At 42.0% G+C, this 17,971-nt stretch overlaps 1 protein-coding gene across 1 annotated transcript in view; it reads left to right on the forward strand.

Moving 5' to 3' along the window:
- TM9SF3 (transmembrane 9 superfamily member 3) overlaps positions 1 to 17,971 on the forward strand; it is a 1,446,273-nt gene that overhangs the window by 571,037 nt on the left and 857,265 nt on the right. Inside the window, exon 8 of the mRNA XM_044056575.1 lies at positions 10,869 to 10,963. Coding sequence (XP_043912510.1) covers positions 10,869 to 10,963 — 95 coding nt within the window. The remainder of the gene's footprint in view (positions 1 to 10,868; positions 10,964 to 17,971) is intronic.

The raw sequence follows: 17,971 nt of genomic DNA on the forward strand, positions 1-17,971 counted from the left end.
GCAGTCCCAATGACTTCCCCCTTCGTATGCCAAGCACTTCCCTTTTGGCAGCCCCCTTAGGGGGAAAACTAGCACTTTTTTCTCAAAACTGGTAAACAATCACCCAAGACAAATGGGTTCTGAATATTGTGTCTCAAGGTTACAGGTTCCACTTTCACACTTTACCAAGGCTAAAAGGAATGCCAGACCTGCCACAAAGTCAATGGGCAGAGGCACAAAAACAAATTTCAGCCCTCATTGACATGAGAGCTATTCAAAAAGTACCACAACAGGAACAAGGACAAGGATTTTACTCAAGACTCTTCCTGGTCCCCAGAAAGGACAAGGCCTGGAGACCCATACTAGACCTTTTAACTCTAAATACTTAACTGGATATTCCGAAATTCAAAATGTTGACACTACAGCAGCTTCTTCCCATGCTGGGCAAGAAGGCTTGGCTTGTTACTCTGGACCTCAAAGAGGCATACCTGCATGTCCCTATCAGACAAAATTGCAGAAGATACCTCAGATTCAAAGCTGGTACAATGCACTACCAATTCTCTGCACTGCCCTTTGGCTTATCTACTGCGCCCAGGGTCTTTACAAAGTGCCTGGCACCAGTAATTGCATTTTGCAGACAAAAAGGAATTCAAATATATCCATACCTGGACGACTGCCTCATTCAAGCAGAGACAAAGGACATTCTTCTAAAGCATCTGGCGTTTGTAAAAAGGTTGCTAATTTCTCTAGGGTACACAGTAAACGAAAAGAAGTCAAAACTAGTGCCCTCACAACAGATTATATTCCTGGGTGCCAGCTTAAATACAACGGCCCAGATGGCTTACCTCACGCCAGACAAACAAGTTCAACTAACTCAATATTTTCAATTACTGGCAAAAAAGTCCCATCTCCCTGCAAAAAAAATTCTGAAGGCCCTGGGATTCATGGCATCCTGCATACTACTAATACCATATGCCAGACTGCATATGAGGAAATTACAATGGTACCTAAAAAGTGTTTGGACTCAACACTCTCACAGTTTAGAAGCAGTAATACCAATGATTCCCTGCCTACAACAGGAGTTACGATGGTGGGCACAGGCATGTCACCTAAACAAGGGTCAGCCTTTTACTCTACCCACAGCCAGGCGGCCTCTAACAATAGATGCTTCGGATTACTCCTGGGGAGCACACATGGCAGGAAAATGCATTCAGGGCAAGTGGACCACAGACCAAATACATCTTCACATCAATCAAAAAGAAATGTTGGCAGTTCAAAATGCCCTAACAGCTTTCAAGGACCTTCTGCATCCAGGACAATTACTGTTAAAGATAGACAACACCACAGTAGTGTGGTACATAAACAAGCAAGGACTCATTGTCAAGCCATGACCTTGTGGAACACAGCTCTAATGAATCAAGTTCATCTGCAGGCACAATTCCTGCCAGGAAAGAAAAATACTCTGGCAGACGATCTAAGCGGAAATATCATGGGCCCTCACGAATGGAAATTGAATCCACAAATGTTCAGCATGGTAACGCAAAAATGAGGATGCCCAGATATAGATCTTTTTGCCTCCCCACTGAATTGCCAACTACAAAAATTATGCACAAGGACTTATCACACACAAGCATAGAAAGTGGATGCTCTCTCGTTCAGCTGGAAAAACCATTAAAGTTTATGCCTTCCCACCACTGCCTCTCCTTTCAAAGGTACTCCTAAAAGCCAGACAAGAAAAAACACAGATGATCCTGATTGCTCCAGACTGGCCACGCCAGCACTGGTACCCAATCTTAAAGAACTTAACTCAAGGCCCACCATGGATTTTGCCTCAAATTCCACACCTTCTGACTCAACAAAACAATCAGATCCTGCACGGTCAGCTCAAAACCCTAAACCTGGCTGCATGGCAGATTCATTAGTCAAACAGGCAACACCTCTCTCTAAAGCGGTTATGGATGTCATTTTGGAGGCCAAGAGGCCTAGCACCAGGAAAGCTTACTCAGAAAAATGGAAGAGATTCTGCACCTGGAACCAGGCTCAAAGCCTTGACCCTCTTGTCCCAAACATTCCTCAGATTTTACAATACTTAACTGAGATGCTGGACAAAGGCCCATCCTTCTCATCAATTAAGATCCACGCCTCTGCCATTCCAGCACATTACAACACAGATCCTCCTTTATTCTCTCATCCCTCTTGCTAAAGCAGTACCTCAGAGGGGCTAAAAACATAAGACTGGCCCGGAGAGCACCAACACTAACTTGGGACCTCAATTTATTTTTGGAAAAGCTGACCCTGCCACCTTTTGAGCCAGCCAATACAGCCAACCTAAAAGTTTTATCATGGAAAACAGCTCTTCTCCTGGCAGTAACTTCAGCACAAAGAGTCTCAGAGCTGCAGGCATTAATGGCAGTGGAACCTTTTATAATTTTTCATCAGGACAGGGTTTCTTTAAGGACAAACCCTACCTTTATGCCAAAGATGGTATCTAGTGTGGCTCTTAACCAAACCATCCATTTGCCAGCTTTTTATCCAAACCCCCAGAATAAAGGGGAGAAACTTCTGCACTCTTTGGACATACACAGGCAGCTATGCTTCTACTTGGACAAAACAAAAGCTTTCAGGAAAACTGAGCAACTGTTTGTAGCATATGCTGCAGGATCACAGGGCAAGGCTGTCTCAAAGCAGACTATCTCCAAATGGATAGGACACTGTATTCGTTACAGCTACACACAGCATGGAAAATCAGTCCTTAATAACATTAGGCCACATTCCACCAGGGCAACAGCCACTTCAACAGCCTTTCTCAGAGGAGTACCTACCAAGGAAACTTTGGAGGCTGCAACTTGGAGTTCAGTGCACACCTTACACCTTTACCAAGCATTACCGCTTGCCTCTTTACTCTAAATCCTGAGCAGGATTTGCCACTGCAGTTCTGCAGGGCCTCATAGCCAGTCCTAACTCTTTGTAGACCAGCCACCCAACCTTAGCTTTGGGATTCTACCCAAGTGTAATGACTGCAGCAGTGTAACACGATGAACATAGTACAGTTTTGTACCTACCATAAATGTAGATGTTGGAGTGTTCACACTGCTGCAGTCTAGGTTACCCTCCCTCCATCCCCTTTGTCCTAGCTGGACTTATCTATACCTTTCTATCCTATACAAACTTTGTGGTGTATTTGCTTGTAACTAAAGGTATTGTTTTTATTTTATATTTTTTATTACCAATATTTATTGCCTACCTACTTGGGGGCACCTGACATCTGGGGCAAGAAAAACTGAAGAAAATGGCGTTGGATGCATCTTATATACTCCTGGCACACTGATGTCAGGGAAGAAGCGACAGCAACCGATGCCAGACCAAGACTTTGGAACTCTGGCCGACTGCGGGACCGCCTGACGGCAGGATAACCCAAGTGTAATGACTGCAGCAGTGTGAACACTCGAACATCTACATTTATAGTAGGTACAAAACTGTATTTTTATACCCCTGATGACCTGACGTCATGGAAGAAGGGACAGCAACTGACGCAGGACCCAAGACTTTGTTAATCAGGCCGACTGAGGGCTACTGCAAGCAGATAACCCATATGTAATGACTGCACCAGTGAGTACACTCGAACATCTACATTTATGGTAAGTGTACACAACTGTACTTTCTGACCAGTCCTGGGTGCTTTCTTTGAGACTGCGAATGTATGTGAAGAAGGCTTTTATGATTGTCTCTAGTAGACGTGGCCAATTTGGACTCAAAAGTTTGCTTTGGAGGATTTCACTAGTGCTCTTATTTGCTTATTCACGCTAAAGAGAGATTGCTTCCAGTTGGGCACCTGCTCCTTTTTGGTCCTGGGCAGCAATTTTTTCCTTTTGTTATATTTATTTATTGCAGATGTCCACCATACAGGTTTAATCTTCCTTGCAAATTATGATTTTGTCCTGTGAGGTATTCCTGATTCAATGTGTCTATATTAAAGCTCATATACTACTTTGGTGTAGTTTTGGACATTGGTGCCAGTTCCTACAAAGAGGGAGGGGGCTGTGAAGCTGTTTATACCATCCCTCACGAGGTTGTAATTAGCTTGGTAAATGGGGAGAATTATACTAATATTACATGGTAATGGCAGAATGAAAAAGTGTGTTACCGTCTAAATCTCTGGTGTGGTGCAGTAAATCTAATCAAAGCAGAATCAAGGTTAAACTAAATATATTTATATTTACACACATTCCACATATAATTTTAATTGTTTTTTAGTATATTTTTAGTACATAAAATATTCCTCAAAAAATTCCCTAAAAAACTTTTACAGATTGTGTGGCAGCTTACGCGAACTCTCAAAACACTCTTAATAGAGCAGTAGTAGTTAAGTCCTGGTTTTCTGAATGCGTTTAATTTCAACCGCCAGCATAATTTTTTTTCCCCAACATTCAATTGATGTCCCCTTCAAGCTCATCCATCTCATAACAGTCCAGAATGATAAATTTAAAACTAGAATGTCTGGGGTGTTCTAATAAGTGTTTGGATAAGGCGTTTCTCTGGCAACTGCATCGGATGTCAGAAAGATGACTCGAAATCCTCCTTTTCAGTTTATTCATAGTGTTAACCACATAAAATGCAGGGCAGTCTTTACACATGGCCCTATATACAACTTTTTCAGTATTAGTTACCACCTGGTGAAGATTTCACCATTGTTTTAAGATAGGGGCAGTCAGATGAGTCACACTCCATCAAGTATTCACAGCAAGTGCAGTTAGGTGGCCCATAGATTTTAGTGCTCATGTCATCCTGGTTTTCCTGTTTTGGTTTCCACACAGCTACGGGTGCTTCTCCTCTTTTTATATACAAAAGTAGTGTGATCTAAAACCCTTGCAAGCTGCTGATTTTCAGCGATGGTGGCCCAGTTGTCCTTAATAATGGCTTTAATTGTATTGAAATCCCAGGTGTAAGTTAGAATGCAACTGTCCTTACTTTTTTCTTCTTTTGGGTCAGTGTGTCATTGTTGCGCAATTCTGCCAAAAGACCTATTCCACACAGGGTCATTGTTAATTTTAGTCTCTAATGGGATCCAAGATCATATGTAGCATGCTTGATTCATATTCTCTGGTTAATAAATCATTTTCGAGATTATTAATATTTTTGAGAAAAGGGGCCAAATCTGTGGTGGTTAAGTCTTTTAATGTACATCTTTTTATGTATACATTATCCTTTTCTTAATACTTGATCTTGGAATGTGGGTTGCAAATAGGTAGTGTTTTCCTTAACTAGGATTTAGTTTGTTCTAATCAGTAGTGGTGTGTGGGGGTGGGTACTTGCTGTTCTAAAATGCAGGTTTACACCTGTTTGTATTGTTTGCCATGAATAGGCTGGTTTAAAATTAAACAATACTTATATTGTCCATACCTACTTCTAAGTATATAAAAGCTGGTATATTTAACAATGTTTAAATAGTTGTGATTTTTTTGTTAGTGAGGATTGCTTGTCTGTAACTAATAAAGGCTTTTTGCTTTGGAACACTAACTGGGTTTCATGATTTTTGGAAATTATTGTGACTGAGCTCATCAATGAAGTTTTAAGACTACTTGTTTCTCTGTGTTTATTTTTGATGAGATTGATACTCGAGGGGCAAGTGTCAGCTGTTGTAAGGTCTGTTTAATTTCACCCGAGGAACATATTCCATTTCAGTCACCATTTACTATCAGGCAACCCAGTTACAGTTGTGCACATGATGTTGTCATTGCATCTGGGCTACTGCAACCTGTTTAATAGGATTTCCAGACTCTGAATTTTATTACTAGCAATTAGTGTAAAACTCCATTGGTTTAAATGACTTCATTGTACCAATATATTGCACTGTTTTTATGGCCTTCATTGGTTGCCTCTGATTGCATGTCATGTACAGATATCCCTTTTCTCCTACATGACGTGGGTTTCTCCTCTCCATAACAGAGCTCTGTACATCTTGCTGTCCCACTCATGTACACTGTGAGCTATTGGCCAAGGATGTCTTAATAATTTGAAGGTTGCAACATGAATCCTCCTGGATTTGTTCTTTCACTTATTAGGCTCTGTATCATTGGAACTTAATGTCTACAATTGGCCCAGCACTCAGCAGTTTCAGTGACACATGTATAATTAAATTGTCTGGTTTTACTATTTTTTTCTCATTTTATTTACTAATGTTAACCAATCAAAATTTAATTAAAACTACTATAATTGATTACTGTTAATTTCACCAATACTTCTTTTTTTTTTTAATGTTCGCCACAATAGAAGGTTAAAACATGAAGCTCAGTCATAGAAATATTTAATATAAGCAAATTTTTACCATCTGAGTTACCTTTAAAACAAATGTCACAGTGTTATAGTGCTACCCAGTCAGGTAAATGTTTAGGTAGAAAGTAAAAGCTACGGATGTAATCTAACCTATTAAAACAATAACACTGCGTGTACCAGTGATCATTATGTAACAAAACACAAAAGACTCATCAGACACGTCCTGTGTTGCGTCTATATTTATCACTGTAAGCAGTGGCTATGATAGTGCTGCATTGAGTAGATGTCCTTTCCTACCCCTGTTGCAGTATTCTTAACATAAGGGATTCCCTGCTAAGGGTAGGCCAGTGTCTAGTCAGTGTACCATAGCCTTAGGAATTTATAGATGTATGTTACACATATGCTCCCTGGTCAAGGTGTAGGCATAAAGGTGACATACGGATGTACGTATATCAGAACTTCTTTGCAGTCAATCCGAACGCTGTCATTGATGGTCAGTCTGACACTGCTTCAATGCTTTCCTGTGTTTTCCCCATAATTTCAGAGTTCTTTCAGGAGCAAAGTAATCATCATTACTCCTCATTCACGACGAATAGGGTGTTTCCTTTTTTCTTTGCATTGTCTGATGCAAAAACCATGGACTTTGGACCAGCTGCTGACAGTCTGTCCCATCTAGACAGTTTCACTCAAATGAACATCCTGAACCTCAACCCAACAGCTTGATTTCCCCCAGTTCCAGTCATTGCCAGAAGGAAGACTCTTTCTTCCCTAGTATGTCATATTCTGTTAGCTTCCTATGAGTCATCCAGATGTAAACACTACACTAGCAAGAGGAAGAAATTTCACCTTTAGGACTTCAGAAGGTGACATTGTCTCCTTGGTTCCTATTGACAAAATTCAAGACCTTTTAGTCTTTATTTTCAACACAGGAGCTATTCCTTCAACTATTTAAGTCTAGCTAGCACGGCTCTTTCTTGAGGGGGTTGTATTATTAAGACTTCCTTACACCTCACATTTAAATCTCTGTTTTGGTCTTACGGGCATTTGTACGGTTGCCCTGCTGACCTGTTGCTAAATGGGAGTTACAAAACTTCGATCCCAGGAATACGTTTTTTCTTGGTGGCGTTGGCTTCTGCCAGAGGAATTCCAAAATAACAAGCCTTATGTAATCTTCCATTCCTCTTTTCATAGAGATAGTCTCCCTGTGGATTAACCCTTCCTTTATTCCTAAGGTGATGTTGCACACCAATGTAAATTATACAATCAGTTTGCTAGTCTTCTTTCCCAACCTTTTAAATAAAAGTAAGTACTGTTGGTATTTGTTAATGTTCACAAACAATTAAGTTTTTATCTGTATACAACAAGGTTACCTTAGCCAGATGGCTCTAAACTGTATTTCTTTTGTCTAAACAGAAAGAAATTGATTTGCCTGTTCCTTTCAAAAGAGTTTTCTATGAAAGCTGTGGCTACTTCCGTAGTTTTAATTTTCAGATTTTATGGATGATATATGTGCAGCAGCAACTTGAGCTACTCCACACACCTTCACCATCTGTTTTAAATAGAATTTGGTCTCCAGGTGAAGAAACCCACATGGTGCAGTGGCATTCATAAATATACTTCCGTGAATCCTCCCAAGATCAAAAGTAGCTGGGAACTCTGTCCCATCAGTCAAGAATAAATGACAATTGACAACATCGTTTAAAGAAATTGTGTACTTATAATAAAGTTCCATCTGTGTTGTCCATCTTCATTTATACTTGACCTCCCTCCCTCCTCCTGCTCCAGCAGTAGTTTTCCTGTAATGGACAGTACGAAGAACTTATTACTGTTTGTCTATGAAGGCATTATGTTTGTCATTCTGTTATTTTTGCAAACTCGATTTGAGGTAACTAGGAGAGAGGCATTGTGGGTAGGACTTAAGCTCTAGAGTTTTTGGTTGTTGCAAGCTGTTGTAACGGCCGAGTTGGTTCCAATGTTAGGAACCAAACTCATCAGTCAAGGATAAATGAAGATTGACAACAGAGATGGAACGTTATGGTAAGTGCATAACTTTTTTCAGGTTTGGAATCTGACTGTCCAGTATTAGGTGACTCTTCAGGCTGGTTATATTCCTTCAGATTAAAATGTTGTGGCAGACTCTGAGCAGGTACATAGCACAGACTCGCGAATAGATGCTTCACAGAGATGCATTTCTGGACATTGTCCACCAGTGGGGTACTCCAAAGGTAGATCTTTTTGCCTCCCATCTGAACAGATTTCCTCTCTTTTGCAGCAGAGTGCCATATCCTCTGGCTTGGAAGGTGGATGCCATCTCTTTCTCCTAGAAGGTAATGTTTCTTGTTGCTTTCCCTTCCCTTATCCTGTTCAAGATCAAACAAGACTCTCTCAAAATCGTGTTGGTGCCCCCCTTTTGGCCCAGACAGCATTGGTTCCGTCATCTTCTGCACTTAGCCAAGGGTAGTCACTACAAGTTGCCTCACAGGGTGGACCTTCTGACACAAGATATGGGGTCTCTCATCCATCCCCACTTGTCCACTCTTTGACACTCTGGATGATTGGATTGTGATCCCTTTAGACACCTTTTTTCTGAGAATGTGCTTCGGGTTCTGCAGGAGGCCAGGAAATCCACTACCAGGAAATTGTATTTTTGTCCCGATGGAGTAGATTTTCTGTTTGGTGCTTTGCTCATAACCTGGGTCACCTTTCTGTGGATGTTCCTTTGGTTCTGTCTTATTTATGTGAATTGCTAAATGCTGGGTTGCCATGCTCTTCGGTTAAAGCCCACCTTTCATCTGCTTGTCTGCCTTTAACTCCTTCTTTGGCTTCTAGGTCTGAGGTCAAACAATATCTTAAAGGCATCCTTTAAATTAGCCCCCCGCGGAAGCCTATTTCTCCTTCTTGGGACCTTAATTTTCTTCTTGAAAAATTAATGCAGGCTCATTTTGAGGCTGCATCTTCAGTTTCTTACAGCATGGTACTTGCAGGACTGCTCTTCTTTTGGCCCTCACTTCAGATAGAAGGGCGTCTGAGCTTCAGGCCCTTATGGCTGTAGCACCTCCTTTTTTTAGTTTTCCATAGGGACAGGGTGTCTCTTCATACTAATACTTTTATGCCCAAGGTTTTTAATGAGTAGTCTTTTAGTCAGTCTGTTCATTTCCCCACTTTTTCCTTCTCCACAGTCTGCTGGTAAGAAGGTTCTAAATACCTTGGATTTGCATAGACTACTCCGATATTATTTGGATAAGACTAAAGCTATTCGTAAATCTGAGCAACTTTTTGTTTCTTTTCATCCTGGGTCTTTGAGTTTGGCTGTTTTAAGCAAACCATTTCATCCTGGATCTCAGTCATTTCCTTTTGTTACCCTTTTCATGGGAAAAAGCATTCTTTTTCTGTTAAGGCTCATTCTGCCAGGGCTGTCACTTCTTCTGGTGCCTTTTTTTTTTCTTCAAAGGATTGGATGCCAGTTCCATCCCTGAAACTGCTACTTGTTCTTCTGTCCATACAAATTGGATTTTGTTTACACTGCAAGGGCTGGCTTTGCCAGAGCTGTCCTGCATGGTTTTCTGGACAGTTATTCTGGGCTTTCCTCCTCCCAGCTTTCCTCTTCAGCTTTTTCTCCTTTTAATGAAGAATATTGCAACAGTACTATGGGAAGGACATAATGCAGTTGTGTAAAATCTTACCATAACAGTAGATGTCCTTTTCACTGTTGCAGTATTTGCTCCCTCCTCCCCCTTTTCTCCCTTTTTCCTTTCTAGATGCACACGTTCCTCTTTTTTTCTTAGACTATTGTTCTTCCTAGGGCTCTTCATTTCTGAGGTTTGGATATCTGTGCATCACTTTTATTCCCTACTCCTTGAGAGGGGTGCGTACGTATGCTGTACGACATCCCTATAACAACCTAAGGCTTTGGTATACTGGCCGGATGTCAGGCTGCCCATGGCAGGGGATCCCTTTAGTGAAGAATATTGCAACAGTGAAGAGAAGGACATCTACTGTTATGGTAAGATTTTATGCAACTGGACTTTCTCAGAAACATCCTTAATTCCGCTAGGGATTCTAACCCAATTGTTGAATCACTCTGGACCTGAGAGATGACTGTATTTCCCCAGAGTCGAGCGCCACAGAAAGTACATAAGATATAGAGCTGGGGAGATTTTCCATTCACCTCCTTGCCTATTAGCTTGTCTACTACACCCAGGGCCTTTACCAAATGTCTAGCTTCAGTTGCCCTTTGTCCTTAAAAAAAAAAAAAAAAAAAAAAAAAAAAAGGGCTTCCTTATTTACCCATACCTAGTTGATTGCCTGATGTAAGCAGACACTTTTTTTTTTCATTGCAAAACTCCAAGTTTCTCATATTAGACTCTAAGCAAATTAAACATTTTCACTGTACTCGTTTTTGTAGTATAACATTTTTAACAGGTGGCTATTGTAAATCGGTGGTATAGTGGCAAAAATATTGTTTGTGCAGCTTTTTCAAAAAATGTTAATCTATTTGTTGGACTGAATAACCAAGATCATTTTTCTGTTAAACTGTTACAGTACGCCATATGCCTTGTAAATAAACAAACATGGGGGCATTAGTAATTCAACTTAATTATTCTTTTTGGCTTTAGGAGAGGATCCATGCTCAGTACTGCTATATTTGTGTATGCAGCTACGTCACCTGTAAATGGTTATTTTGGTGGAAGCCTTTACGCTAGGCAAGGAGGTGAGTTTGACCTTTCTAGTAGTAAGTGCATTTCACATGTGCATTTTAAGTACAGATTTTACTTTATAGCGGCTCTTGCAGTAGATACTGAAGCAGCAACCACTGTTTGCATGTATGTGGCTAATGCAGTTTACCCACAGCTGGTGTGGCTTGGTCACAAGGGCAAGTTAGTCATAGGTAAAGAGCGGCATTATTTGTGCGCGTGTAGTGATTGTTGTACCATTGTTCTAGTTATGTCCTGTTTATATTGTTTACATTGTATTTCTAAAAAACTGAAGTGGTTTTCTTTCACTTAGTGTAGCATAAAATTGATTAGTGATTCCATAAGTGGACCACAAACAGTATGTACAGTGTCAACAACTGCAACTTCCCTCTTGTAATTGTGTAGGTTCTGTAGTTTGAGATTTGACTTCCTTTATGGTGCACCATCTTTGTCTAGTCCAGCTTTGTCAGTCACTATGGAACAGGGTTTAGAGTCATCCTTCTGGGCTTTTCCTGTACATGGCGCAGGTATAGGAGAACCAAACCGTTTATGTACAGTAGTCATCCTGGGTAAGATACCCCTTGCCAGACATAATATTCTGTCCCCAGATATGTTATCTAATAGTGAAGTTCACAAGGAAAAAGAAACAGAAGCTCCAAGATACAGCTTATAATCAGGTTAAAGCTTGTTTGCAAGACTGATGTTTCCTTGGTTAAGAGGGATCTGCAGGCAGCTAATTCTGGTGGTTGTTCCCATACATGGCTCTAGTGCTACTTCAGTTAGAAACCTTTTTTCTGTTTCAGAGGATGATTATAAATCTTACGAGGACAATGGTGATTTCCTAGTTGCAACAGAGTCCAATCATTCTGATTCTTCAGAATGTGAACCTGAGCTTAAGTCCAAACAGATGATATGTTGTCCTGTCTCGCCTTCATTCTTACTGGTTGGGTTTGGAGCCGATCCTCATCTCTTGACTCAGCTGCATATTATAGCTCGAAGTTTTTTACTTGGCTCGTGGCTGAACAGGTATCCCATCATGCAGTGTGTGATTCCCCAGATCTCTTTTGCCGCTCAACAAGATCTGATATTCTTCTCCTTGGCCATGGCTAAGTTTTTGAAAAACTTATATTTCTTGCATTTTAACTAATTGTATTTTGTCTACAAGTAGTGATAGATTCTTTATATAGATTTCTCTCTGCTGTCATTCTGCGTGTGCTGTTCAGTCTTGCTGTACTGTGTTTATTGCTTTGTTACCGTCATCGTAGTCGCAAGGCCTATTTTCTTTTTATCCCGTCAAGAACTTTAGTGTAGAACTGTTGTCTAGTGTGTATTTTCCTTGTCTGTGATTATTGGCTCGTTTGAGTTAGAGAGCCAAGTACCCACTTAAGTTAGAGGGTTTAACTGAATTTTGTTACCTTTTTATAGCTGTGCTAGGTCCGTTTAAGTTAGAGGGCAAAGTTGTATTTTTCTTGCTATATATTCTTCAATAGATGTACTGTGTTTTATTATTACAGTGTGATATTAGAAGATTTTATATATATATATATATATATATATATATATATATATATATATATATATATATAGTGTGTGTTAGTTTTTTTTCTACTTTTTGTATTTTGTGTAGTTAGTGCTTTACATTTATAGTATTGGTAGTTGTGCTTCCTTCTCATGATGTCTAAGGAAAGTAGAGAGAAGGAACCTAAGCCATCGGGCTTTAAGAAGTGTCAGAAATGTTCACAAAAAATGTCCCTAACTGATGAGCATAGTGTATGTGATTGTTTGGGGTCCATTCACCTGCAGGAGTCGTGTACTTTCTGTCACTCTTTCAGTTCCCGTGTTTTGCAGGAAAGGAAGAACAAGTTGATAGTCAGAGGGCTCCTAAAAACTCCTTTTGCTGAAGCCTTAGGTTTAGAGGAGGTACTCTGGCTTTCTAAGTCCCCTTCTTCAAGGGGTGACAAAGCTACAAAGAGGCCATCTTCCTCTTCCTTCTCATCTGCTCATTCGGAGCCACCTGAAAAAGTATTGAACATTTCAGACAAATCCGTCTCTTCGGCTCTGCAGAACCGAGAGACATCATTGAATTGGACAAGTCAAGTCCTTTGGCTGCACAGCTTTCGGAGCCGAAAGAGACTAGCTTTCGGAGCTGGTCCACTGTGTTAGTACTACCTTAAGATCTCCTATGTTGGAGAGCTCTCACTCACCAACCCTTTCCTGCAGATCTTCTAGCAGCTTATCGGTTGATGATGTGGATAGGGTGGTCCTTGCTGGCGCTGGCTAAATTGTTTTTGGTTCCAACCCAACCAGTTCTGGAGCCAACTAAGTATTTCATCCACGACTATTCCTCCGCTGAGCCAAGCTGGATCTTCGGAGCCAGAGTGCCGAGTACCATTTGATGTAGAACCTTCAGTCTCGAGACCTGTCCAAGAGATTTCGGAACTGTTGTCTCCTCGGAACTGTTGTCTGCTCCAACACCTTCAGTGCCTTCCGAGGTGTCTAGGAGCTGAAGTTCTCTGGTCGGTTCTGGGGGGGTACACTCGGACCTGAGTCTCCCTGGTTCCGACCTTACCTCTCGGGGCTTCAGCATGGGTGAGCTCTGCTCCTACATCAGGCTCAGAGCCGGTCTTGTTGGAGCCGGGATTCCTTCTATTTTTTTCAGAACAAGAGGCATCCTCGGAGCTGGGGGGGACCTGCTTTCGAGCTGATGTGTGCTGTCCCCTCCTACAGCTCTACACAAGGGTACTGGTAGTCTTCCCCCTAGGGCACCGGCGTCTGTCTCGACACCATCCCATCTTCAGGACAGTGGAGATTCAGGGCCTCAGGTAGCCCCATTGGACGAGTCCCACTCTCCCGAGACCTCCCCAAAATACCCTTCTGAGTAAGTTCCTCGGAAGAAAACATGCAAGAGGAAGCATCTGGACTCATATGATGAGTGGTCATCTCAGATACTGTCCTCGAGGAGTCAGAAGGGTCCCCACAGTTGCCCTCTGAAGATATCTCCTTTGCAGATATCTTAGAAGTCCTGAAGCAGAGAGGCAGCTGGAAGCCCATTAACCCTTCTGATGAGGAGTAAGTATACCTGAAGGCCTTCGTATCTCAACCTTCAGCCTCCTGGGTGTCTCCGCCTTTTGATGAACTGATAGAATTGGTTAGTCGAGAGGTGTGAGAGTCACCAGACACTATAGAACTGGACTCTAGGAGACCAAATAAATTCATAACAGCTCCAGCTGAAATTGATTTTCTTACTAAAGGCGTCCCTGTAGATGCTATGGTGGTGGCAGCAGCCACCAAGAAGGAATTCTGTGAAACGTCCTCATCTGCCCATCCGCTGAACAAGCAGTCTCGAACAATGGACAGATATGGGAAGCGTTTTTTCTTGTCAGCGACTTTTACCCTTTGATCGCTGAACTACCTTACGCACTTCACTAGGTTATAAAGAGATCTCCTGAAGGAGTTAGGAGATGCTCTACAAGGTTCACTAGCTGCAGGGGTTTCAGACAAAGTGACCTCTCAGCTATCCACCTTAAATTCCATAGTTAACTCCTCCATGAGGGTGATTTCCTATGCAGTGGATGGAGTGAGCAGGGTAGCAGGTTCAGGAGTTTCCCTAAGGAGGCACTCTAGGATGCACTTGTGTTATTTTGCGGAACCTTTTAAGTCTACCTTTGTCAGTGCCCCTTTTGATGGTCCCTCACTCTTTGGACCGAAAGTCAAGGACACACTCGAGATGTGAGCAGGAAGGGAAAACTCTCTCTGCCGTTGGGGTGCGTTTTTCCATCCCTTCCAGAACCTATCTTAAGTGTCAGAAAAGTGGAAAAATGTGGTTCAAGAAATCCCAGGGAGTTTTTCAGGGGTTCAAGAAATCCCAGGGAGTTTTTCAGGACACACGTGATGAATACTTCCCCAGGGGCAGAGGGGGAGGTAATAATGGTAGGCATCGTCCATGAGGCAGAGGGGGTCCGCAAAATAAGGGTGACTGTGATTCCTTTCACGGCTGACCCTTACAGCACAACTGAAAGGAGGCCTGTCTGTCCTACTCTGGAATTAGTCGGAGACTATTATCTTTGTACCCAGTGGCGAGATATCACAAAAGACAAGTGGGTACAAAGTATAATATCCAGAGGTTATTCCATTCCCTTCTCCCTTCCCTTTCCACAGCTCCAAAGGATCCCTGACGTTCCACCCAGTCTAAGGGAACAGGCAACTATAAAGATTAAAAAGTTGCTAGACAAAGGAGTCATCCAAGAAGTCCCCGTAGACCAAGTAGGATTCAGAACTTACTCAAGATTCTTTTTAGTGCCAAAAAGATCAGGGGGCTGGAGACCCATATTGGATATCGGCAAACTAAACAAATCCGTAAAGAAGTCCAAGTTCTGAATGCTGACACTGCAGTCATTTCTTCCCTTTTTAGGGAAAGATGAGTGGATGTGCTCAATAGACCTCCAAGATGCGTACTACCACTTAATCATGAACAGAGCATCAGTGAGTCACTTGCACTTCCAGCTGGGAGCCAGTCATTATCAGTTTCAAGCTCTGCCCTTTGGTCTCACTGAAGCCCTCAGAGTGTTCAAATGCATGGGAGTAGTCACGTCTCACTTGAGACGGCTAGGAATCCAGGTGTTTCCATATCTAGACGACTGGCTCCTGACTGCCACCACCAAGCATCTACTACAACAGTCCAGAGACAAAACCGTACAAATTTTTTCTCAATTAGGGATAACAATAAACTTAGGGAAATCTGCCTTGTTGCCTTGTCAACATATTGCCTTTATAGGAGCAGAGTTAGACACCATCTCCATGATAGCAGAATTACCTGCAGAAAGAGTTTTGGTACTCAGACAACAAATTTCCGATCTCCTGCCAAAGACAAAAGTTACAGTGAAAACAGTCCTGAAAGTTCTAGTTATGATGGCATCAACGATAACCCTAGTTCCATTAACCAGCCTGCACATGAGAATTCTTCAGTGGCTTCTCTTCTCTGTGGTCCTTACAAGAACTTCCCATGTCCCACCAGATCAGAATTGCAGAGTCTTGCAAGAAGACTCTTAGATGGTGGCTCCTCTCCAGTCATGCCACATCAGGTCGACCTTTTATTCCATATCAACTTCTGGCAACAGTGACCACGGACACCTCCCAGATAGGGTGGGGGGCATTATCTGGGGAGGACCGTCCAAGGCACTTGGCAGGAATATGAGACCCATTTGCATGTCATTGTCCTAGAGAAGAGAGCAGTGCTCTTGGTGTTGCAAGCATTTCGGGACTCTCTTCCACAAGGAACAATTGCAATTCAGTCAGACAATATGTTGGTGGTTTGGTACATAAATAAATAAGGAGGAACCAAATCTTATCCCCTTTGCCGAGAGGCACTTCAGAGTATGGCAATGGGCAATCTCTTCCAATGGTTTCTGATAGCATTGCACATCCCGGGGAAATCTAACGTGATAGCAGAAAGGCTAAGCAGACCAATTCTGATGCCTCACGAGTGGTCTCTAAAGAAAGAGATAGAGGAAAGGATATTCCAGAAATGGGGTCAGCCTTGCTGTGACCTATTTGCCACTCCCATCAATGCCAATTGCAGCAGCTATTTTGCCCTAATCCCCCCTCTGGGGGAGTCACCCAGGGATGCTCTTCTTCACGATTAGCCCTGGGGACTACTGTATGTATTTCCTCCATACCCCCTTATACACAAGTGATTCAGAAAGCCTACTCATTGGGAAGCAGGATAATTCTCATCGCTCCATACTGGCCTTGTCAGATTTGGTTTCCCTTCCCTCTGGCCACATCTTCAGGAGGAGCTGTGGACTCTGGTCCTAGTTTCAGACCTTCTCACTCGTATGTCGGGAACCCTCCACCCCTCCCTCCAAACCCTCAATTTGATAGCATGGCTGCTGCAGTTCCCAGCTTAGTCAGGCTTCGCAATTTTTCACCAATAGTTAAACGCATCCTGGTATCCTCGCACAAAGCTACAACTAGCAAACTATATTCTAGCAAGTAGAAAAGGTTCTTACTCTGGGCTCAGAGTAAAAACATCGATCCCCTTTCTGCTCTGATCTTTTTTATTTTTGAGTTCCTATCAGAGCTTTTTCACCAAGGTTCAGCGGCAGCAACTATCAAGGTCAATTAGCTGCAATTTCTAATTTTCATATAGGAGACGGAACTTCTAACTTGATGTCACACAGATTATGTAAAGCCTTTTTAAAGAGTACCTGTTTAAGACCCCGGATTAAAGAACCACTCTTGCCATGGGACTTGAATTTTGTTCTAACATATCTGACCTTGCCCCCTTTTGAACCCTCATCATTTTGTGACATCAAATTTCTGTCTTGGAAAACAATTTTCTTAGTTGCTATTACCTCTGCAAGAAGAGTCTCAGAATTGCAAGCTTTATCAGTCAAACCTCTTTATTTAATCTTCCGTAAGGACAGGGTATCTCTCTGGAGAAACCCATAATTTTTACCTAAGGTGTGTTCACAACATAACTTAAACCAATCTATTGAGCTGCCAGTGTTTTCCCTAATAATGGCAACAAGGTAGAATACAAGCTACATCAGTTAGATGTGCATAGACAGCTTTGCTTCTATTTACATAGAACCAGAGAGTTCAGGAAGTCAGATCAATTGTTTCATTTTCAGAAGTAAAAAAAGGCATGCCAGTTTCTAAAGTCTCACTCTCAAACTAGCTCTCAAATTGTATTACCTTTATTTACAATTCTAATAACAGACAGCTACCTTTCAAAGTCAAAGGTCACTCTACTAGGGCTATAGCAACATAATTTGCTTATCAGGCTAAACTATCAATGGATAATATTTGTGCCGTTGCTACGTGGGCAACACCTCACACATTTATCACTCATTACTAAGTGAATTTGGCCTCCAGGGACAGGGCCTCCTTTGGTTCTACTGTGCTGAAGAGTGTACTCCCATGAGCCACCCTGGGAATATGGTGCTAGGAACACTGTCCCAACCAGTAAGAACGAAGGTGAGATAGGACAACATAACATAAAGAAGATATGTACTCACCATAAC

Source organism: Protopterus annectens, chromosome 14.part0, assembly GCF_019279795.1.
Source record: "Protopterus annectens isolate FY-2018-M chromosome 14.part0, PAN1.0, whole genome shotgun sequence".
Classification (NCBI taxonomy): domain Eukaryota; kingdom Metazoa; phylum Chordata; order Ceratodontiformes; family Protopteridae; genus Protopterus; species Protopterus annectens.